The sequence below is a fragment of the Lissotriton helveticus genome, chromosome 2_1 (genome assembly GCF_964261635.1).
Source record: "Lissotriton helveticus chromosome 2_1, aLisHel1.1, whole genome shotgun sequence".
Lineage (NCBI taxonomy): Eukaryota > Metazoa > Chordata > Amphibia > Caudata > Salamandridae > Lissotriton > Lissotriton helveticus.
The window spans coordinates 1,372,577,734-1,372,601,879 of NC_136059.1; the positions used below are offsets into that span (position 1 = coordinate 1,372,577,734).

At 50.4% G+C, this 24,146-nt stretch overlaps 1 protein-coding gene across 2 annotated transcripts in view; it reads left to right on the plus strand.

Moving 5' to 3' along the window:
• TRMT10B (tRNA methyltransferase 10B) overlaps window positions 1-24,146 on the plus strand; it is a 235,137-nt gene that overhangs the window by 207,678 nt on the left and 3,313 nt on the right. For both annotated transcript variants that reach the window (XM_078676311.1, XM_078676312.1), the window contains one exon: window positions 14,570-14,693. In XM_078676311.1, the coding sequence (XP_078532437.1) occupies window positions 14,570-14,693 (124 nt within the window). The remainder of the gene's footprint in view (window positions 1-14,569; window positions 14,694-24,146) is intronic.

Here is a 24,146-nt window from a genome sequence, read left to right on the forward strand (position 1 = left end):
GTTTACTGACCTCGCACTGCTAATGGCCAAGCGCACTATTACCATGAGGTGGAAATCGAGCAGGCCGCCTGACCCAGAAGTGTGGAGGGCGGAAGTAGTGAGGTGGGGTAAGGCGGAAGGTATGGTACTGCAGACCGAAGAGCGTAAAGGTTTGAGAAGGATTCCTATATCACTCGAATGGAACACTATAATGCTATCCTTTGAAATGTCTGATGGGGGTGCTATCGCTGTGAGGTCGTCTATGGGTGACTGAGATGGGATGAATGCTTTAGGAACACCGCTTCCTTAGACTCCCTTCTACGTCCGAATGGGAAGGGAAAGCAGCTCATGCACAGGCACAGGTGCACTATATAGGACGACATTCAGATAGGGCTGAAATATACTACATAGGGACCTAGAGGGCTCTGCGACAAAGGATTGGATTAACAAAGAGTATGTTGCAGATTGTTCCACCATGTATATATTACATGCTATGCCTAAATAGAAGTGCCTGGGGAGGGATGTTGGGTGGGGGGAGTTGGGCGGGAAGAGTTGGGGGTTGTGAAAAATGATGAAAAAGAGAAAAGGTAATATGAGCAAGTACAGTATTCTTGAAGTATATCGCTGGAACATATGTCAAAAACAAAAAACATTGAATGTACTGCAATACTTGTGCAATTTTATCCTGCAAATAAACAGTTAAAAAAAAAAAGTGCACTGCTAATTAAAGCCCACGCTCACAAGGCCACGTGCTCTCGCCCCGAGCCTCATATCAATGACTATCACTGTACGGAGAGTTTTGATTGGCTCTTTTCATGGGAAATCAATTTCTAATAAATTAAGAGCATTAAACTTCGCCTTTTCTAATCGGTTAGAGCTCCATTTTCCCATACAGCAGCTCTCCTCCATGATTCTAATAATAACTACTTCCACCAACTATAAAGTGCTGCCACAGCGCCACCTAGTGTACTGCAACATTACTATCAACGCTGTCACCATTAACTTAAAGCAGAGAAATGCAGGGTTATTAAAACAAAAAACACCACCATAAAGACTAACTCACTGTGCACAAGCTGATATCATACGTTGGCAGTGAAAACGAGCTGACAACCACTGTAAATAGTGGTTTTCCAGCTTGTTTTACAAGGCTTTGAACTGCCAATGTCCATTAAGCATCAATATGTGCTTTTTAAAAAAAATTTCAGATGAGGGGGATTGGTTGAAGGGTGGGGTTCAAAAGCGCTTTTTTTGATACCTCTAGGCATGAGGCACCGCCCCCTTTAGCGCCCCGCCCACTCCTCAAGTGCAGTTATGCATCTTTACCCTCAGACTAGAATCTTTTCATCAGGTCTGTTCTTATGTCCCTGTGGCTGGGCCCTTTTTAGAGTCACTCAAGCAGCCCTGTGACCACCCCCATACCTCCTTGCTCAGAGGGCGTCACATCCCAGGGACATTTTTAAGTCTCGCCTGGCGTTGCAGCGCAAAGCGCTGCTCGCTGGGTGAGAGATATTGTAAGAGAGTAGATTTGAGAAGGGGACTTAAAGACCCGCCCCTCATTTTCATTAGCTGGCATCACCGTTTATGCTAAACGGTGGCCTGCCATTGGAAATGAGGTTTTTTTGGTGACGCCTTTTCGTCCAGCCAATCCGGACAAGGTTGTCGGCTTTGCTGCTGTCGCAAAGCAATTTCTTATCTTTATGGTGAGAGATATTGTAAGAGAGTAGATTTGAGAAGGTGACTTGAAGCCCCGCTCCTCATTTTCATTGGCTCGCGTCACTGTTTATGCTAAACGGTGACCTGCCATTGGAAATTAGTTTTTTTTGGTTAGACCCTTTCGTACGGCCGATCTGGACGAGGTCGTCTGCTTTGCTGCTGTCGCAAAGAAATTTCTTATCTTTATGGGGGCCATCTGTTTCCACTCAGCCCCGTGTTTATTTTTGCATGGCGCTTTCACTTAAAGTGAAAACGCGATGCAAATATAAACACGCCGCTGAGTGAAAACAGATGGCCCGTGCCTTTCCGCAATGGCGAATGCTGGTTTAACACTGGTATGTGGGTCGCAGTTGCGGTCATATACGTCATTCAGCCGAAAAATGTTGGAACTGCTTCATTTTCTAAAGTGACAGAGTTCACCGTAAAGACTAACTCGCTGTGCAGGAGCCGATATCATACGTTGGCAGTGAAAACGAGCTGACAACCACTGTAAATAGTGGTTTTCCAGCTTGTTTTACAAGGCTTTGAACTGCTAATGTCCATTAAGCATCAATATGTGCTTTTTTATAAAAAAAAAATTAAGATTAGGGGGATTGGTGGAAGGGTGGGTTTCAAAAGCGCTTTTTTTGATACCTCTAGGCATGAGGCATCACCCCCTTTAACGCCCTGCCCACTCCTCAAGTGCAGTTATGCATCTTGACCCTCAGACTAGAATCTTTTCATCAGGTCTGTTCTTATGTCCCTGTGGATGGGCCTTTTTAAAGTCACTCAAGCAGCCCTGTGACTCCACCCCCATACCTCCTTGTTCAGAGGGCGTCACATCCCAGGGACATTTTTAAGTCTCACCTAGCGTTGCAGCGCAAAGCGCTGCTCGCTGGGCGAGAGATATTGTAAGAGAGTAGATTTGCAAAGGGGACTTGAAGACCCGCCCCTCATTTTCATTGGCTGGCATCACCGTTTATGCTAAACGGTGGCCTGCCATTGGAAATTAGTTTTTTTTGGGGTTTTCGTGTACGAGTGGCCGATCCGGACAAGGTCGTCTGCTTTGCTGCTGTCGCAAAGCAATTTCTTATCTTTATGGGGGCCATCTGTTTCCATTCAGCCCCGGGTTTATTTCTCCATGGCGCTTTCACTTAAAGTGAAAACGCGATACAAATATAAACACGCAGCTGAGTGAAAACAGATGGCCCGTGCCTTCCCGCAATGGCGAGCGCTGGTTTAAAGCTGGTACGTGGGTCGCAGCTGCGGTCATATACGTCATTCAGCCGAAAATTTTTGCAACTGCTTCATTTTCTAAAGTGACAGAGCTCACGCTGACGATTATTAAATGGGGTTGCAGGCGACAACCGCAGTGTCTACATTCGCAGACTCAGTCATTGAATAGTAAAATGATTCAATCCCAAGATGGCCACCTCCCGTCACTAAAATGGCCCTCTAATGCTGACCGGAACTGACGCATACCTCTTGAAAGATGGTGCTGGAGTTGCTGCGTTACCGCTGTGGTTCTCTGGAAGTTCTTAATCAATTGTTGCTGCCACGCGCCAGTGTCTATGAAAATGTCACAAACATTCAGCAGGGCTGGGAAGCTATCCGATCCATGAAGGTGAGGGGTAGTGCTTTTGTTTTAAAAAAGCTTTCGACTCCCGAGTGATTTCCCAAGCCCGTGCGATTTGTGCGAGAGAGGCGGGATTTCCGGTTCACAAAACAATCACTAGAGTTTCAGCTCTGTCATGCTAGCTTCTTGCTGATGACATCGTAAACAAGCCCTTACAAACCTGCTTTTTGTATGCTCGATTCCTACATTTCTCCATGGGTCCCCGATGTTATTCACATTCACGACACCTGCTCGGCGGTTTCGGTCCCAGCTCAGTGCTTCTATCAATAGATTCTTTCTGCCGGTGCCTTATAGGGTCCGTCATACGTTGCCATGACGCAAACATCATCCAAAGATGCCCCCTGGACCTGCCTCTGGCAGCCACTGTTTCCCATGCTGGTAAGTGAACACCCGATGCTGTTGCTGCTCACAAAACTCAGCCTCTCACCCCCTGACACAGCCATGCTCTAGCAATCAATGTATTCTCGGTAGCGGGTTGGCTGTCTTCATGCTACGGCACTGCACATCTATTTACTGTCTATCCTCGCGAGGCTCCTGGAGTATGCCATTCCATGCATCGCTTGCTCGCCTGTGTGCAGTTTATCCTATGGAAACCCTTTCACACCTGGGCACAATGGCTGCTATGAAAAGTGAGCGTAAGCATAACACCCAGTCATTTCCTGCACGTCCTCCTGCCCCAACGAGGCACAGCATGAGCCCCCGCCTCTCAGCCCTTCCTCCCTACAATGCCTAGATGTTATAATTTCATCTTTTATGCGACATGTGCCCCCTTCTTCTAACTGAAAAACCATACACAGATACTCAAAGCTAATACAAAGGCAAGCTCCAAGGCCACGGCACTCGGCGACTGTCAGTGAGCTGGGACAGTGCAAGATGCAGAAAGGCCTCTTTGCTGCGTAGTCTACAGATTCGGTGATATCATGCTCATGAAAATGACAAAATGACTCTGTTATGTTAACTATTATTTATATAGCGCACGGCTACTCAACAAGAGTGTCCCGGCGCTTTCAGAAGGCGGCTCAGCAATTAAAAAACATAACAGTGAACAAACAAGAAAAGAAAACTCTTAGAAATGAAAGGTTCACAACAGAATATTTCATGGCATCTGAGCAGCGTCGGATTGGTAACGCGGGCATTCGGGCAATGCCCGAGGGGCCGGTGTCCGTGATCTGCTGTGGGCTGCTTTTTTGAGCAGTCTGGGGTGCTATTTGGGGGCTGTCTCTGTTCTTCTGGTACAGTCAGCGGCCCAGTGGGTGTCTGAGTGACCTTTCTAGAGGCGGATGGGCGCTCATTACCTCCGTTTAGCAGAGGTATCACTCCCTTTGTCTCTCGGGCCGGCTCATTAATGTCTGCACATACTGAGCGGAGGCAGGGGGCCTTAGTAGATGTGGCCTCACTTGTTTCACCAGTGTAAACTAACGCGTGCATTTTTTTACACCCCCCCTCCCCTTAAGTTATTTTATAAGATTACACCAAAGCAGTGATATGAGGAGTGTTTATGCAAATGTGGGCCGTTTTTTTTGTTTTGCGTGCCCGGGCCGATTTTCATTCCCAATCCAACCCTGCATCTGAGCTTGCCCCGAACCGTGTTCCTCTAAAACGCCAATGTCGCCACTCATACACAAAGACTGCAGAATGTCTTTGTGCACCTAGAAAAGACTACTTCAGCATATACTGGGTGCAAGACGCACCACAGAATATTTCTGGGGGTATAGGACGCAAAACATTAATTTGAATATCATTGTTTACTTTTGGAAGGGAAACAAAGCCCCCGGGGCAGGTGAAGGCAGAGCAAGTAAAAAGGACCACAATGTCTTGAATTTATGGATCCAAGTAGCACCAGTTCACAGCATAAACTTTATCGCACAACACAGTGGACAGGAGTCATCGTCCAATAGGGCAGACCACAGGCAGGCAGCAGCCAAAGGGTCACTCACATTCACTATTTGATGCTCATGAAGTCTGTGCAAGGTCCTGGAGTCACTCCTCCACTGTGAGCGGCCCTTGTTCTTCTGCATCATCCTCGGTTTCTTTGGCAGAGAAGGTATATGATCGTGGGCTGCTTCTGTTGCTTCTTCGTCTGGGGTAAAGGATCTTTTAGAATCAATCGTTTTTATTGAGCAGTATAACATCTCATGACACACCTCAGCTGCCTACATCCACTGGCCGGCAGAGCAAGATCCAATAGCATTAGACACAGCGTTCGGGCCTACACCCCGGAGGGCGACCCCGCGAGGGAGAATGTAATGCCGTGATGAGCAGCCCGTACAAACACCAATCTACTGCTTTAAAGTATAGGAACGAGAACAACAAAGACAAAAGAAACCCCCCTTCCCCACCACCCCCAGACCTCCCCACGCGCCGCCCACCACCCACCTCCGCATCAGTCTCATCTACCCACTTGTACTCCCCGCCGCCCCCACGCCCCCCGTAGCACTGCTCAAACCACTCAAACCACCTTGGCAGGGCCCCAAGGCTCCAAAGGAATAAGTTGAAGAATCTGCAAATACTTTGGACAGGTGACCTCCCGTAAGTCCTTGGATAGAAGATGTAAGAATGGGCCCCACAATTCCACCCCCTTTCCATCCATACACAGCGATAGCCGCTCCATAGCCAAAAGATGCCACAGCCTTCGGACCCAGTCCATCGGGTCAGGTGAGTCTGGGGACCCCCACTGCGCAAGAATGACTGGACGCTCTGCCAACAAGGCCAGAGCAATTTGTCTACCCCTCAGCAAGCGCAAGGTATACGATTTCACATGTGGAAGCCCTAATAGCGCATGCTCAGGTGCTCGAGGGAACAAGATATGAAAAGCCTCATCTAGGTCGTCAAGGACCACCTTCCAATACCACTCTAGCTTCGGACAGTGCCACAAAAGTTGTGTCAAGGTGCCCGGGGAACCACACCTCCTCCAACACAGGCCTGAGTGTTTCTGATCCCAAGCTTTAATACGAGCTGGGGTATAATACCAATAAGTAACCGCCTTATAGGCTTACTCTGTACCTGCTACGTTGGCAGTGGTGTGGTGCGCACGGTAGAACACCTGCTCCCACTCCCTACGTGACAGCGGGTACCCCAACTCTGTCTCCCAGCGAACCTGTGCTTTTGTACGTGAAGCTTTGGGACGCACCATGATCATAGCATACAAGTCAGATATAAGTTTGCGATCATCTTTCTTGCAGACTACCCATCTTTCGAAAGCCGTCAAAGGACGGGACATAGCCGCAATGTTAGGGGGTGAGTAACCCAATGCGCTACCTGCGCATAAGGAAATGCATCGGACTCTAAGAGAGAGAAGTAGTCCTGACGAAGACGGGGGAACGGAATTCGGCCATCAAGATCAAAGAGGGAACCGACTCTCTTACAACCTTCTTCCCTCCAGCGCTGGAAGATCGGGAACGCACAACCCGGCGGGAAGTCCGGATTATCTACAATGAGCATCATAGGGGACGGGAAAGTAGTCCAGCCTTTACGCTGCGCCATTTGGTCCCACGTCTTCAACATCGGTGACGTCACCGGGGAAGAGTAAAGACCCCACGCTCTATGTTTTCGAAGGAGCCACAACTCGCGCCAAATGTTGCACCCCGCTACCGTCTGGTCCATGAAATTCCAGTGTTTACTGGACCATGGCCTATTCCATTCAAGGATGAACCGCAGGCAAGCCGCCTGAAAGTACTTCTTCAGCAAAGGGAAACCCATCCCACCGCTGGACTTATGAGCCGTAATCAGTGATAAGGCAAGCCGTGGTCCTTTGTGGTTCCATAAAAACTTATTAATAAGCCCTTGTAGCTTCTGAATGGAACCCGGTGGAGGGCTCAATGGGAGCATTTGAAAGAGGTACAAGATATGCGGGAGCACCGTCACTTTAACTTCCGCCAGTCTACCAAACCAGGCCAGGTTGAGACGGGACCAGTCGGACAGCGGTTTGGCTGTCTGGTCCACCAACAGCTTGTAATTAAGGGAAACTGTCTTTGCGATAGATGGGACAAGGCGGATTGCCAGGTACGGGATGTCGGAGTGAACCCACTGGAAGGCATAGTCCTGCTGCAGATCCAATACATCAGCTGCAGGGACCGATACATTAAGTATCTGCGATTTGGAGAAGTTAACTTTAAATCCCGCGACCTTACCTAATTTGTGTAGTTCTGCCGACAGGTGCCGCAAGGAGGAATGAGGCTGCGTAAGCGAGAGAATCACTTCATCCGCGTACAAACTGATTTTGTGCATATCCGCACCAAACCGAATGCCCGCTATACCTCCGTTGGACCGTACCCCCTGAGCAAAGGGCTCCATATAGAGCGCAAAAAGCAGCAGGGACAAGGGGCACCCCTGCCGCGTCCTTCTAGTGAAAGGAAAAAGGGTAGATCTGCATCCATTCACCCGTACCGCCGCTTTCGGGCCGCATATAGACAGCCGACCCATTGCACGAAGTTATCTCCCAAACCGAAGACCTTCAATACAGCAAACCGATATTTCCAATCAACACGGTCAAAGGCCTTCTCCGCATCTATAGATAAGAAAAGGGCCTGCGCGCGAGAACGATGGACTGAATCCGTGAGGTGCAAAAGTCTTTTAGTATTATCTCCCCCCCTGTCGCGTCGGAATAAATCCCGCCTGGTCCGGATCTATGATGCCGTCCATCAACGGGCTGAGTCGCGCGGCCAAGATGCTGGCGAAGAGCTTTGCGTCAATGTTAAGGAGCGAGATCGGGCGAAACGATCCACACTTCGCGGGCTTGGGGAGAACTGTGATAGCAGCCTCCGACATGGAGGGAGTCACCTCCCCCACCTCTAGAAAGGAATTAAAAAGGCGTGTTAAAAAAGGAGCCAGCTCCACACAAATCGTCTTATAAAAGATGGCCAAGAAGCCATCCGGCCCCGGGGATTTGGCCAGTTTCAGACGCGCAATCGCAGATATGACCTCCTCAATATGTATCTCAGCTTCCAGAGCCTCCGCCGATACCTTAAAAAGAGGCGTAACGCCGCAAGATGCCAGGTAAGCAGCTAACCGCTCGGAGTCCGAAGGCTCCCCCTGATATAAAGTTTAATAAAACTGCCTAAAGGAGTCTTCAATGAGGGAATCGGTAGTATGTTCTAGTGCTTGAGAATCCCCAATGGATTGGATGGCTGACTGCTGCGCTCGCGCCCTCAACCTGTGTGCCAGCAGCCAGCCCCCTTTGTCCCCGCTAAGATAAAACTTGTGGCACAAGCGCAAAAGGGCATATTCCGCTCGGACCAGGTCAAGGTGCTTTAGCATGCGTCTCTTCGTTTCCAACTCCCTCCATACGCGTGGAGCCCCTGTCCTCTTGTGTATCGCCTCCAGGTCACCCACCTCCTTCTCTAGCTCCGCGCGCTTCTCCTTAGGCACCTGAGCATATGTTGCAGACAGCGCAATAAACTCTCCTCGAACCACCAGCTTGAGGGCCTCCCATACTGACTCTAAAGACATACCATCTTGATCATTGGTGGCGAAGTACTGGGTGATAGCGTCCCTAATGCGAGTGACTGAAGACTCCGAGTGGAGGAGAGAATCTCAGAGACGCCAGCCAGACAACGGTGGTCGCTGCCCACTACAGGTAAGCTGAACTGAAATAAGTGCATGGTCTGACAAAGAGCACGGGGTGATAGTTGCTGCGGACAAATGGGGCAAGAGAGAGGTCTTAGCCAAAAAGTGATCTAAACGCGCATAAGTTTTATGAGCTGAAGAGTAATACGTATAATCCCGATCAAGGGGATGTTGAGTACGCCACACACTGCCTGGTGTGAGCGCGCAGCGGACCTATTCAGCCCAAGTCCATTACTATATTCAGGTCCCCTCCCACCAGCACAAACGTATCTGGGGACGCTAGCATTTTGAAGAGAGCCGCCTTCAGGAAGGGCTCTTGGCGTTCGTTTGGCGCATACAGTGAGCCCACTGTCAAATGTGTGTCCCCCCCATTGAACCCGGACAGCCAGAAACCGCCCTCTAATATCAACAACTTGGGATAGGTTCTTGCAATGCGCCCAGGCACTAAAGAGTATAGCCACCCCATGTGTCTTCGGTGGGCCCGAGGACCATAGCTGCACAGGGAACCGCCTGTCTTTCATCCTCCTAGTATCTTTGGGGAGGAGATGGGTCTCTTGCAACAGACACACATCACCGTCTGCATTCTCCAACAGAGAAAGGATGGCTGCGCGCTTAACAGGGTTATTTAAGCCCCGAACATTCAGGCTTACAATTTTCAGATCTCTACCTATAATCTCTAAGGGGGAGGGAAGCGCTAGCACGATTATCTAGGACAGGAGCACTGGGGGAAGAGCAGGAAGCGAACAGCGGACCCAACCTATGCCTAGCCACCCGGAGATCTGATGCGGAGCCCCAAAAACAACCCCCTTCCCAAAACCCACCCCCAACATCCCCACAAAAGGATTGAACCACAGAAAAGAAGAAAGGTAGGAAAAGTGTCGTGAAGTGACCAATGTTCGTCAGAAGAATCACTCTGTAAGGAAAACTTGGCGCCATTCTGGAACCTTGCTCAACCCTGATACAGGGCACCACCACCCACCAAGGACGAAAAGAAGAGCAGGAGTCAGTCTTACCCCCCCCCCCATGGCCCCCCTCCGACGCCGCTATGGAACCCAGCCTGGGCCAGGCAAGCAGCTGTCCAGGAGCACTCTCACTGTCAGTCACCAACGCCACCGAGGAGACAGCCGCCTCCCTGTCCAAAAGGCTTGTAGAAAGGTCAGGCTTCCCCAACGGAGGCGACTTTCCCACTCTCTGCCATTTCGTTGAGTGCCTGCGTCGCCGAGGAGGTGACTCAGTTGATCCAGCTTGAGCATCAGACCTCACCAAACCTAGCGCCTCATAAGCTGCCTCCAGTAAGCGGATCTGCAGAAGTTTACCTTTGAACTTAAAGATGATGCGAACCGGGTGCCCCCACGAGTAGGGAATGCCTTGTTCCCGTAAGTAGGTAGTAATGGGCTTGAAGCTACGACGTTTGATGAGAGTAGAGGCCGCCAAATCTTGAAAGAGAGCGGGCTGGTGCCCACGAAACTGCACTGGGTTGAGATCTCGCGCTTTGAGAAGAATCCGCTCCTTAATCTGAAAATCATGTACGCAAACTAAAACGTCTGGTGGAGGGGCCTTGGCACCCCTCGGCAAGCCAACACGATGCACACAGTCCAACTGGATGTCCAGGTCATCCCCCCTCATCAAGGATTTGTCGGAACAACGCCCCCACATATTCCCGCAGGCTATCCCCTTCCCCCTTCCAGGGGACCGCTCAGATCCTGATGTTGTTCCTCCGCAAGCGGTTTTCCAGGTCTTCATTGTGCGCCTGCAAGTCCAGGTTTTGTTCTGTCAGGCGGAGTACGTCTTGTTGGAGCTGATGGATCTCATCGGCAGCGCCCAGGTCATGCTCCTCCAGAGTCGCCACTCTCTCCCCTATGGCGTTGACGTCTCGACACATCTCCCGGACGTCTGAGGAGAGCTGGGAGCGGAGTTCCAAGATGTCCTCTTTGATGGCAGCAAAGAGCTCCAGCATGAAGGCCTTAGTCGCCGGGGCATCCGCATCGGCAGGCTGCGCAGACTGGGCATCAGACTGCGAGGCGGTCTGACCCACCGTCTTCTGCGGAAAATCTTTCAGGGGTTTATCTTTCTTGCCCCTAGCAGCCGACATAGCGGTGTTTTCGGGGACCCGTGGGGCACAAACAGGCTCCAGCAGCAGCTGTACATCCCCGCTCAGTCCAGACCCGGGCCGACGCTGGAAAACGCCGCCGGCCGATGCACGGACCGATGGCGCGCCCTCCTCTACCCAGCAATGTCCTCGCCTAGGCAGCGCCGCGGGGGAGCAGGCCCCAGGAACACCAACTGCAAAGGCCCGCCCCCGCACAGGGTCTGCGAGGGCCGCCGCCTGCACACCTCTCTGCAACTCCGGTCGTCGCGGCAATCCACTATCCAGGGCCCCCACGGGCTCCACAAAAGTCCTCACAGGCAGTAGCGACTGGGCCCCGGCTCCACGAGCTCCACAAAAGCCCTGACTCAGGCAGGCTGTCACCAGGCCTCGCCCCTCTCCAGCTCTCTACTCACAAGCCCTCTCGTGGCCAGCTCTGGGGGCCTTTCAGTATTCTCTCCCCCTCGCCGTCCCCAAACTTCCACTGGGGCCCCGCCGTGTACCACTGTCCTCTACCCTCGAGGCAGGCCCAGCAGGGAAGCGCCAAAGCAGGGAAACGCCGCCTGCCGAAATGCGGGCCGAAAGGAGTCCCCACACCAGCTCCGTGCTATTGTGCCCTCCAGTCAGTGGGGGGCTGGAAGGGCCCCACCGATGCGCCGCCCGCTGACCCGCGGGCTCGGATAAAGCGCCGCAGGGCCACAAAGCAGCAGGCCCCAACCGGGCAGGCAGCAAAAACAACTGCAGTGCGGTCCAGGGGGCAGCCAAGCCCAGGTGGGGGGCCGCACTCACTACCCATACTGGGGCCCACCGCTGGGAACACCCGCGTGGGCCTCACGCCGTCCGCCGGCTCGCGGACCGAGTCCCGGACCTCCGGTCGACCGCCCCCTCACTCCTCACCTCCAGGATTTAAGCAGGCCCCATCTAGGGTGCTCGTCCGCCACCTCCGCAGCGGGAGCTCGCTCACTACTCCAGCCTCCCCGGGGCAGACCTCGGCGCCACTGAGAGGCGCCGCACCGGACCCAGCAGCGGTTGCTCCACTCTCCGCTCCACTCGCAAGCCCCGTTTCCAGGGGCAGCCGCCCACAGCATGCGATGCGCCGCACCGCGGCGTACAGACCTCCGCTTCGTAGACCACGAGGCATGTTGGGCCCAGGGGCTGTCCGGGCCGCGCCGCTCCAATCGGCAAAATGCCCACACCTCGACCAAAAAGAAGGACACCGCCGGGACCAGGACAGCAAGAGGGCACAGATGCACCCCGTCAGCAGCGTGGATGGGCACCAGGTAGGGCGCTACACAACGCGAGAAGTCAGGCAGCCCTCGGAAAGGATCTTATAGCAGGTCAGGCCATCGGGTGGACGGGGATGTCATAAGGGCCCAGGCTCTCCCTCCCAATGTGAGACGGGCAACACCCTCGGGCCATTCCAGACTTCTGCAGCACAAATAGCGTTCCAGCAAGAACATTATCAAACAATCATTTATTTAAATAAAAATGCTCTCTCCGTCGCGCGCTCTCTCAATCTCTCTCTATCTCTATCTCTCTATCTCTATCCCTCACTTTTTCTCCCTTCTCTCTAGATCTCCCTTCTCTCTCTCTCTCTCTCTCTCTCTCCCCCCCTCTGTCTCTCTCACACTCTCTCTCGGGAATATATACTTTATAGAATCGATTACGAATATTTTATTGTTGTTAATGCAGCTTCATAATACGACTTCCCAAACCTGGAGCCACAATAAAGTCGTAATTTATTAGACAGAGCAGTAAAAAAAAAATCTATTTAGCGTTTAATTAAAATAATTAATTGCTTGTTCAGAAACCGTCATAGGTGGCTTCTAAGCATTTGGCCGGCACACACAAGACGTGTCCGAAGTGGAGAGACTTCCACCCATGAGGCACACTGTGGGGTGAGGAGGGTACATTCTTGAACAGCCGCGTGCCAGTGGGTAGAAGCTGGGGCTTGTATGCTGTATAAGATTCGAAGAGGATACCGCAAGTGTGCAAAGCAGTTGGCATGATTGTGGGACCATACACCAGTATAGGGGGGACCCTCCCTCCAACCGTGTTGTGTGTTGGTGACTTCTTCATTAGTTAAGTTATATGGCCTTTGTATAGCGTTCACCAGCAAGCAGTGTGGAATTTTGGCACTAAAACATTTCATGGCAATGAGAGGCCGGCCTGTATGTGTGGTTGGGAGAGTGTGTGGTTGTTGTGTGTCCGATATGGGAAGAATAGGTGTGTGCTTGAGGTCCTGACACATGCTCTGGTTCAAAGGGTATCACTTTTTGCAGAGCATACAGCGGCCATTTGCAACTGGAAGCACTTTATTAAGAACCAGTGGTTCCTTGCCTGTTGTAGCAGTCCTCATAAGTGGAGCAGGCAGTGGCCATAATAATCACTTTTTGCTGTCCTGAGGCCTGGGGTATTAACATTTTGAATGCATTAGAGTAATGTGATAAAAAAAATTTTTTTTATAAAAGCCAGTACCATTTACAATACAAAACTCACACTAGTACAAATGCAATGCAATAGATTTCGCAATTACAACAAAGTGAGCTATTGCCATTTTGCATTACACCATTTGATTAATGCTTCGCAAAGGGAAAGAAAACCCAGTAACATTTACAATGCCAATAACTCAAAATAATGTAGTTGCGAGACCTATATCATTGTAAATGCGTGTTTAACATTGGGAGTTTTGCTGTAAACTCCGACTACATTTATGAAGTTCAGCATCCTGTTGGAGCCCTTCCTTCATTTGTCATTCAGCCACGCAGCCTATAGCGTGTAGGATTCTTTGGCAGGATTACCCCCTTCATGGGAGGAAAGCGAGGCACATCCTTATCCCATGATGTCCAGTCATGTCCCCGGAACTGAACTTTACTGAGAAAAAACAGCACTTCGTTTTATTTAAAGCACCACTACAGTGAGCAATTGATGGCCAACAAATTCCTGTCTGTACTTTATTTTTGGAAACTGATTCTGCCCCCAGCTGCAAAATTAGTGTTTGAGTTGTTGATATGTTACTTGTATAGTATATACATGTAACGTTATCTGTACTCGTCATCATATTTTGTTTATTTAGGTCTAATAGAACCATAAAAAGTAGGTTGTAAAACGTTTAAAATAAATGAGCAATAAAAACATACCAATTCATTAAAAAAAATTCTAAAAAATATAAATTCTTGTAAGAAATTACAGTCCAACAATACAACTCTCATAATTTTTTAAGATACATAATATTACACTAAAATTGAATAAAAGTTTTTCAAAAAGAAGCATCCCAAAACTAAAAAGATTTACAAATAGGTCAAGTAAAATCCTGCAAAGAAATTTGGGTAAGACTAAAAAGTATCTGTACTCTCTTGTAGGACTAAATTGCCCACTGACTGAATTACTGATTAATGTAAATGTATTTTTTGTATAGTTTGTGTAACCTTATTTGTGCTTTTTTAGCATTTTATGTTTTATAAATCTGTAATGATCTTGATACAACTATTAAACTGGATTGATGGTTACCTGTAGCTGTTTGGTTTCTGGATTATTTTGTGTAATCCGTTATTGAAACTAAATTACAAATGCATTTGATGCTGACCAATCTGCTTTTAATTGGTATCTAGAAATTAACATTCCAAAAAGCACAAGAAAATGGCTTGGTGACTGCTCGGCTACCAATTCAAGAATGGATGGTAAAAAATGTTAATGAGAAGAACTATCATTCAGAGATACTGGCTATCAATCAAGGTAAGCAAATATGTGTTGGTACAGATTACATTTCTTCGGGTTGCATTCCAGTGAACCAAGGGCCAGATGTACAATCGTTTTTTGCGGTCACAAACAGGAGATCGGGCCATTTGCGACCGCAAAAAAGGGTCCTGGCATGTACAAATGCTTGCAAAATAGCGTTTGCGACTCTCGCTATTAGGAAGGGGCATCCCTTCCTAATAGCGAGTGTCAATGCAATGTACCAATGTTTTGCGACCTCATATGTGGCCCCAAAAAACTCGTATTTTACCACCTACTTCAAGTAGGTGGTAAACGACTTGCAAATGGGATGGGGTCCCCAGGGGATCCCTTCCCCTTTGTGATTGTGTGCGAAAATATTTTTTAAGACCAGGCAGTGGTCCCAGGGACCACTGCGTGCCCTTAAAAAATTAAACTGAAAAGTTTCAATTTTCTTTTTTGAATGCATCCCCTTTCTCTTGAGTTAAACGGGCTGCATTAAAAAAACTTCTTTATTTAACAAGCGTTGCCAATAGGTTTCGCATTTGGAAAGTTGGAGCTATTGGTTTTGTAAATGACATTTTATATATATATATTGTTATTGACAATGCCAATAACGATATATAAATATAAAATGTCATTTACAAAACCAATAGCTCCAACTTTCCAAATGCGAAACCTATTGGCAACGCCAGTGCTTGTTTAAAACGAGTCACGCGCCATTGAGTCACAGTTTGTATTCATGCGGTAACATCAAATATTGCATTTATGCTGTAACATCAAACATCGTATTTATGCGGTGACATCAAACAGCTCCCCTCGCACAGGGGCGGTCACTGCCTTCGTGGCTGGGGACAAGCAGATGGTCTGCCTGTTACCTGAATGCCTGTCTTTGACGCCTCGTGTTTAGCCTGTATCTGATACACATTGCTGGCGATGACAGCTATATTCCTTTAATTACGTCTACACCCCCCTTTAACCCTAATGATTCTGCATATCGACCAGTGCCGCTTTGGCTGGTCAGTCAATATCTCTTTGCAACAAATATCTGCGCGTGCTTTTTCTCGCAAGAAGACTGGTGCACGCATGCAACAAACGCGTTTGTAATAAGACATCGGTCAGCTCTGTTAGTCCCGTCATGTGTGTTTTGGACAGAGCGACATAACTTGACTTCGCGCTGTCTTCCAGCCTGGACATTACAATACATGGGAAGGCAGGGATGGACTTTCCCTAGAAGTGGGTGCCTCCCCCGGAGTCACGTGCTCCCGTTTTGTTTTGAAAGGCTCCCTGACTCAGTACTTCTACCCAGATGTCAAGCAAATGTTTTGTTTTGTGCGCGTTCGCTTTTTAGGTTTTGCCTGGCGAAAGCTGCGCTCTGCGCAGCTTTTTCGCGCAGGCGAAAACCTAATGAGAACTGTAGTGTGGGTTTGGGTCGGCCCTCGTCATTTATTGGCTGGCTCCATAAATGGAGCATAGCCATTGGACGAGGGGCCTGTCCGTCAATGCCGGACCAGATTCGGGGGCGTTCCCGAGATTCTTTGGCTTTTGCCGACGTCACGCGACGTCAGCCGAAAGCCGGGAACGCCCCCGAATCTGGTCCGGCATTGAAGGCACCCGGAAGAAGTCCAGGTGAGTGCTTGCTTTTTTTTTTTGCTTTTTACCGCTGCCTCGGCTCCCGTTCCCGCCCCCCTACCGCTGCCTCGCTCTCCGTGTCTCCCCGGCCTTGTTCCCGCCCCCCTACCGCTGCCTCGTCCCAGTTCCCGCCCCCCTACAGGAGCCCTCCAGCACTGCACGCACGGTTGAAAGCGGGTCTGGAGTGAGAAAGGAAGCACCTTTTAAAAAGAAGAAAAGGAAAACGCCGAAGAACGACGCCACAGCTGGAAGTACCAATAATGCCTTTGAGCCAGACAGCTATCACGGAAATGAATGACGTGGGACGGGTATCTTGTCAACCCGGCACCCAGCGCGGCACTCTCTAAAATGGCTGAGCATCGCCAAGAACTCACCTTATATTCAAGGAGAAATAAACGGCTGATGCTAAAGTGGCTAACAATGACGTCTTAATCCGTGTAGGTGAACATGCATTTTCTCGAATATCCGTGGCAACTCATTATGCACTCATGGTGGCAAGGGCATGAGTTGTCGACAGTTTGCTATGCAGCAGCTTGCTCTTTGTTGACTTTTAAGGCCCTTCTCTCTCTATGCAGTAGTTACTCGTGACAAAGTCGCTCGATAGCCCCTCCCTCCCTCTCCTCAGCCCGGCCAGCCGAAGGAAGCAGCCGTCCGCCTCCAGCCAGGGCCGCGCTGGGATTGGCCCAGCCAGCCGAGCCTCCGCCGCGTCATCGGGAGGAGGAGTGGAGAGCAGGAAGCAAGAGATCTGCCGGAAGATGTCCAGGTGAGTGTTTTGTTTTTTTGTTTGTTGCTTTGTCCGTGTGTGTCTGTTCCCGCCCCCCCTCCCCCTCCCGCTGTCAGTGTGTGGCCGTTCCCGACCCCCCTCCCGCTCTCGTGCCTTTCCTGGTATAACTTACACTTCCCACTAAGTAGGCACAAATACGTGGTGATGCCTTTAGTCGTGACGTGTACCAACTACCAACCAGTCTGTGAGTGAGAAAACAAACCCTTGCGATCGGGGGCCAACAGGACCGGTGTGAGGACCTCCAGGGGGGCAACCATGGCTGGCTGCGCGCCCACCCCCCAGGGACTCGCACAGCGCCTGGAACAGGACACCTCGCTTCTCAGCTCGGCGCGGAAACACAGCGGGGGATGGGACTTCCAGACAGACGCACAGACAGGAAACAACAGGCGCCCATCACCTCACACCGGCTCTGGAAATAGGTCACGGAGGGAGGTGGGGCCGGCCGGTAGAGTGTGACCCGAGGGGGGCTCGGGACAGGCCCTCGGAGGGGGGCAGCGTTCAGTCTGCAGAGACAGGAAGGGAGGAGGAGAAACGCACTCACAGCTCTGCAACAAAGTCGCCGAACGTTTTTGTGCCATTCATGGGCCCTAAGGAGATGTTTGGGAAGAGCCCCTCCCCCCTCCTTCAGTGCACCCCCTCTGAAGGATGAAGGCAAGAGACTGCGCCGCGCGCAGGATGGTACAGACACGGGGGTGTCCGGATCAGGTGTTCCCAACATGGGGGGTCTGCACCCCCTGGTTCCCAACATGGGGTGCCCGCACCCACAGGGGGTGCGAGATGGGATTTCAGGGGGTGCAACAAAGAGGGGAAGAAAGTATGTACAGCATGCATGATAGGAAGCAGGAAAGACTTCTGTAGAGGCGCGAACATTAATCATGCATTTCCAAGGGTGCGGGACATAGAAGAGGTTGGGACCCCCGGTCTAGGTTCTATCCAGGGTCTGAGTCGGGCCTTTCTCTGGGGCAACCACATTCCATCCCACCCACTGGGCCTTGCCAGGCTTAGAAAAGGCACTGGCCCCCTCTTTCCTCCACTCGCGGCCAATCCCCTGCTTTACCTGTGGAGCCCTTACCCCTTGTATCTAGTCATAGTTGCATCTAGGTAAATCACATTTGTGGCTTTGACAGTGCTCTAGAAAACAACTTCCTCATCAGGGGAGTGTGAGTACGGTGCCTCCCTGCTGGAAAGTCCAGTTCTTCCCGACATTCTAGTAGACAAGTGCTGTCGCAAGACGGTATAGAGGCTCGAACCAGGGTTAAATCTCGACATGGGGTCGGATGAAAGCATTTCCAATTATGGCTGTGAAACATTCTAGGGATCATCCTGCCTGGCTGCCTTATTCCGTTCCTGTCGGATCCGGAGGCCAGAGAGCAGGAGCTGAGAAGACATGGGAGCAGAGAAGATGCGAAACCCTGCATCAAGGTACTTTTTTTTTTTTTATTCTGAACATGTGCGACCCTCCCCCCGTGTGACGCCCCACCCCACGCCTACCTTGCCACCCGCGAGTTATGCCGGCCGCCACTGATCTCTGCTGCCTGGAATTTGTTGTATTGTACTGGAGAGGATGGCGTTATGTCTGATCATATAGATTCATTGGTTAGTCACAGTACACATGACTGCTGCTGCTGACATTGTGAACCTAGGGTGGCATTGAAGCTTCTGTGGCTACTGGAACCATACAGTAAACCAGGACCCTTTATTGAAAAACAACAAAGAAAAACAAACAAACAAAGTAACTGATTGCAGGGCGCCAATAGCCTAGGACTTCTGTCTCTAACTTGTTTGTGGATTTTACAGCCTTATTGTGGTACTATAGACTCATCATTTCATATTTTATCATCACTGCAGTTCTTATTAAACCATATTGCTGAACAGTCCCACACAGGGAAAATAGGAGAAACACTTAGACAAAAAAAATATTTGTATTTTACGGACAGCTAAAGCCTTTAAGATTCTCACCAGCTTGTTTTCATTTTGCTGGAGTTGTGGTGATAATTGTAGTTGTTTTGAGGGAGGTTGATTTTGTCAAATTATTCGGGTCTTTTGCTGAAAATAAAGAAGGCATTCAGAGGCCTCCAGTAGAGCAGACATATATCACCATGGGAAGGTTTCTGTGCAGGAATATCTTGCATGTTCGCCCGAAGGGTGGGCGCCTGGAATGGCAGGGCAGGGCTTAAGACAGCAGCTGCACTTCCCACACAGGAATTCCACCCTTCGTTTGGTGGCTTGGGCCTCTTTACACCTGCTCCGCGGCAGTGTCGACAACTTCTTTTAATAAGTGAGGAGGGATTTACATAATCAATCCTGCTCTTATTTTTCTACCAACAAGATTTCTGAACCAGAAACAATTATAGGTGGACCATCATTAGAAAAGAGTGTAAATATTGTCCCCAAAGAATGAAAAAACAGGGAATGTAGTGAATCACAGGATACAATCTATCAAAAGGAATGAAAAACTTGCAAGATAAGGTTATGAGAAAGACTAACAAACCATAATATTATATGTAAGTTTAAAGCCACATTTTATATCAATCAGACAGGAATTAGTGAATGAGGAAAACATTTTCAATATTCCAGAAAGACAATAATGTGGTGAGGCGGTTTAACCTAGTTTTGTATAGAGTTAAAGAGAGAGAACATTGATTAATATCAAACTTGGGCCTTCATTGCAAGGGAGTTGAACTCATTGCATCAGAATATATACACCTGGAATTACTGACACCGTGGGTATTTGACATTCCCAGATGCAGAAATGTGGCAGTAAGCAGAGTCAGACACTGTGGGTACCCTTAAAATGAGGAATTGTTAGGTGATTTACAATGACTACACCATATTCTCATTTATGAAATGTTTGGGTAGGAAACACCAGGGGAGCAGTATTCCTGTGTCTCATGTAATCCCAATATGGCCCGTAACACCCCATCACTATCTACTCAGCCTCTTAGAGGCCTATGGTCACCAGTATGTTTGTTGCCAGTTTCTAGGCTGTCATGGCTCAACTTAACTTAGCTGTTTTCATCTGCTTGCCTTGCCGTGCACCCAGTGGTGATTTCTTTGTTGGGGCGTGGGGGCATCACCCCCAGTTTCTATTGGTGCCCGTGCCACCAGTTTACTTTAATAAGTTCATTTGCTTTAATTCTTTTTTTTTTTTTTTAACTGCGTGTGCACGGAATGGCTCTGGCAACGATTCCCTGCTTTATTGCAGCCTGCTGCAGTGGGCAAACATGAGGGGGGTCATGAATGGAAGCTTGATGATTGACCAGCTCCTTGAGGTGAATTGTGCTTGTCAGGTTAGACTGGTGCATTGCTCTATCCAACATGACATGCACACTTAAACCCTCGCAGCCTGCCCACTCCCAGGCTGCCCTCTCCCAGCCTGTCCTCTCGCAGCCTGTCCTCTCGCAGCCTGTCCTCTCGCAGCCTGTCCTCTCGCAGCCTGTCCTCTCGCAGCCTGCCCTCTCTCAGCCTGCCCTCTCTCAGCCTGCCCTCTCTCAGCCTGCCCTCTCCTAGCCTGTCCTCTCCTAGCCTGTCCTCTCGCAGCCTGTCCTCTCGCAGCCTGTCCTCTCGCAGCCTGTCCTCTCCCAGCCTGTCCTCTCCCGGCCTGCCCACTCCCAGCCTGCCCTCTCCCAGCCTGTCCCCTCCCTGCCCTTTCCCAGCCTGTCCTCATCCGGCCTGTCCACTTCCAGCTTGCCCTCTCCCAGCCTGTCCCCTCCATGACCTTTACCAGCCTGTCCTCTCCCAGCTTGTCCACTTCCAGCCTGCCCTCTCCCAACCTGCCCTCTCCCAGCCTGTCCCCTCCCTGCCCTCTCCCAGCCTGTCCCCTCCCTGCCCTCTCCCAGCCTGTCCTCTCCCTGCCTGTTGTTGTGTCCTGGTGGCAGCAGGCAGCAGGCGAGAGCGTGCACTGCGTCCCCGAAGTAACAGCCCTAAAGCAAGCAAGAAGTACGCCCCCCCTCCCACCAATCCCTGTTAGGTAGTGGAAACTGTCCAAACTGGGGTGCAGACAGCCCCTCTCACCTTTCGGCCTGGTACCACTGCACCAGCCGCACTACTTCCCTACTGACCGTTCTCCACTTCAGCCCCGTCTAAATTACAATTCCTGCTTGTGACCCTTTTGCCTGCTTGTGCTTGTTTTCGTGACCCTGTTGCCTGCTTGTGCCTCCGTGTGCCCCTGTTGCCTGCTTGTGCCTCCGTGTGCCCCTGTTGCCTGCTTGTGCCTCCGTGTGCCCCTGTTGCCTGCTTGTGCCTCCGTTTTCGTGCCCCTGTCCCCTGCTTGTGCCTCAGTTTTCGTGCCCCTGTCGCCTGCTTGTGCCTCAGTTTTCGTGCCCCGGTCGCCTGCTTGTGCCTCAGTTTTCGTGCCCCTGTTGCCTGCTTGTGCCTCCGTGTGCCCCTGTTGCCTGCTTGTGCCTCCGTGTGCCCCTGTTGCCTGCTTGTGCCTCCGTGTGCCCCTGTTGCCTGCTTGTGCCTCCGTGTGCCCCTGTTGCCTGCTTGTGCCTCCGTGTGCCCCTGTTGCCTGCTTGTGCCTCCGTGTGCCCCTGTTGCCTGCTTGTGCCTCCGTGTGCCCCTGTTGCCTGCTTGTGCTGTGTGGGTGTCTGTGGAAGGCTCTGTGTGGGTGTGTGTGGAGGGCTCTGTGTGGCTGTGTGTGTGGGGAGCTTTGTGTGGCTGTGTGTGTGGGGCCTTTGTGTGGCTGTGTGTGTGGGGGGCTCTGTGTGGCTGTGTGTGTGGGGGGCTCTGTGTGGCTGTGTGTGTGGGGGGGGCTCTGTGTGTGTTTGTGTGTGTCATTTGCGAGAGATAAAGCTAGTAGCATTGTAAATGACAATGCCATTTATTTATGTTAAAAAAACACATAAATAAAAATAATGTCAAGAGCAATGCCAATAGCTCTAACTTTAACAAAGGCAAAACCATTGCATTGTAAATGCTTGTTTTGTGATTGGTGATGGGGATGGTGGGCGGGGGGAGGGGTTGTTGAAGGGAGCTAGGAGAAAGGGAGAGACAATTGCGGTGCTGTGCACGGATGAAACATCTTTTGTGAATAACACCAGCGCCAAAATCCGTTCCTAATTCTCCGTGTTCACTGCTAAGCCCTTGCTTTTTTTTCTCTCCCTGTCTAGAGGTCTAGAATCCGAGCATGCCGTGTTTATGAAAAAGTGCAGCGTAGGTTAAAACAGTGCTATTAAGATTTAATGGTGGAGCAGAGGAAGCGTGCTACTTAAATTAGTGCATCAGTGGGACGTTTCTTAGTGAATGTAATTTAATGATTTTTACACACTGACTCAGATTTTATAAACGGAGGTTTCTTTTTTCCCAAGTGATACATGTGAAGCGTCTGCTGGAGGATTTTCACATGCACAAATCTGACTTAATTAGGATCGTTTTCGCTAATTCCTTTAATGCTTCAGGGTGACTGCCCAATGACGTCAGCGTCAGTCATGCATGTGACAATAGGGTGGTAAAATAAGCGTTCCACATGGGACACAGTCCCAGAAATATGTGAAATACGATGACATGGGGGTTCCCCGTACTGGAGCACCAGAGCTGTTTTCATTCAGACATGCATCTTCTCGCCCGCCCTGCATAACGATAAAAAAAATTCCAAGAATACAAACCTGTCACGTCCACTAACGAATGACAATCAGGCTCCAAGCAAGTAATCTGCATAAACTTCTATTAAAATGAATTGCAATCAATGCGAGTTTGGGTGTGTAATACCTCTCAAAGCTCTTGAACAATGGCATTTAGATGCCAGATTTACGTTGGTGGCGACCTCGACTGCAGAAGCTGTACGTTCGAGAAGTGTGAAGACGGCAGCGAGCAATGGCGCTATCTTTATTATTGTCGGTTTGGGGGTCTCACCGTAGCATGATAGTAACCAGGGTTGTGTGAGTTGTTACGCCGCGCTACTACCCCTAGAGGGAGGCCAGTGGTGGGGGTGGGTGGGGGAGTTTTATCGGCTTCGAAACCCGCAATGTGACCACTGGCCCTTGGAGAACTGAAAGAGACATCAGACCCCGCTCGTACCAAATGCAGTCTGCAGATAATGATACAGCTGATGAAAGGTGGCAGCAGGGGCCACGGGCAGTCTAGGACACAAGATGGAACAATGAAGAGGCAGAATTTTGGGGGTAGAAAGACACTAAACCACTGGATAAGAAGAATGCGAGCGAGGGGAGAACACGAAAGACAATTAGAGACAGAGAGAGGAAGGACAGTGGTGGGAAAATAGAGAGAGAGAGAGAAGTAGAGAGAAAGACACATTGCGACAAGGGAAGAATAAGATCGAGAAACAGATCGAGCTAGACAGTCGCGCTGAGAGTAGAGAGAGAAAGAAAGAGTGAAAAAAAGCGGGAGAGCAAATGGAAGAGACACAGGACAGAAAAAGCGAGGCATAGAGAGAAAGAGACGATGAGGGAGGGAGAAGCGGAGTGCGAGCGAGGGGAGGAGAAGTGTGGCAGGCAGATGCGCAGAGGGAAGCCGGATGGGGGAGGGAGAGCCTGGTGGGGGGGCGGGAATGCGAGCGAGGGGAGGAGAAGTGTGTGGTGGGTAAATAGAGAGAGAGAGAAATAGAGAGAAAGACACATTGCGACAAGGGAAGCATAGACAGTCGTGCTGAGAGTAGAGAGAGAAAGAAAGAGTGAAAAAAGCGGGAGAGCAAATGGAAGAGACACAGGACAGAAAAAGCGAGGCATAGAGAGAAAGAGACGACGAGGGAGGGAGAAGCGGAGTGCGAGCGAGGGGAGGAGAAGTGTGGCAGGCAGATGCGCGGAGGGAAGCCGGATGGGGGCGGGAGAGCCTGGTGGGGGGGCGGGAATGCGAGCGAGGGGAGAAGAAGTGTGTGGTGGGAAAATAGAGAGAGAGAGTAGAGAGAAAGACACATTGCGACAACGGAAGCATAGACAGTCGCGCTGAGAGTAGAGAGAGAAAGAAAGAGTGAAAAAAAGCGGGAGAGCAAATGGAAGAGACACAGGACAGAAAAAGCGAGGCATAGAGAGAAAGAGACGACGAGGGAGGGAGAAGCGGAGTGCGAGCGAGGGGAGGAGAAGTGTGGCAGGCAGATGCGC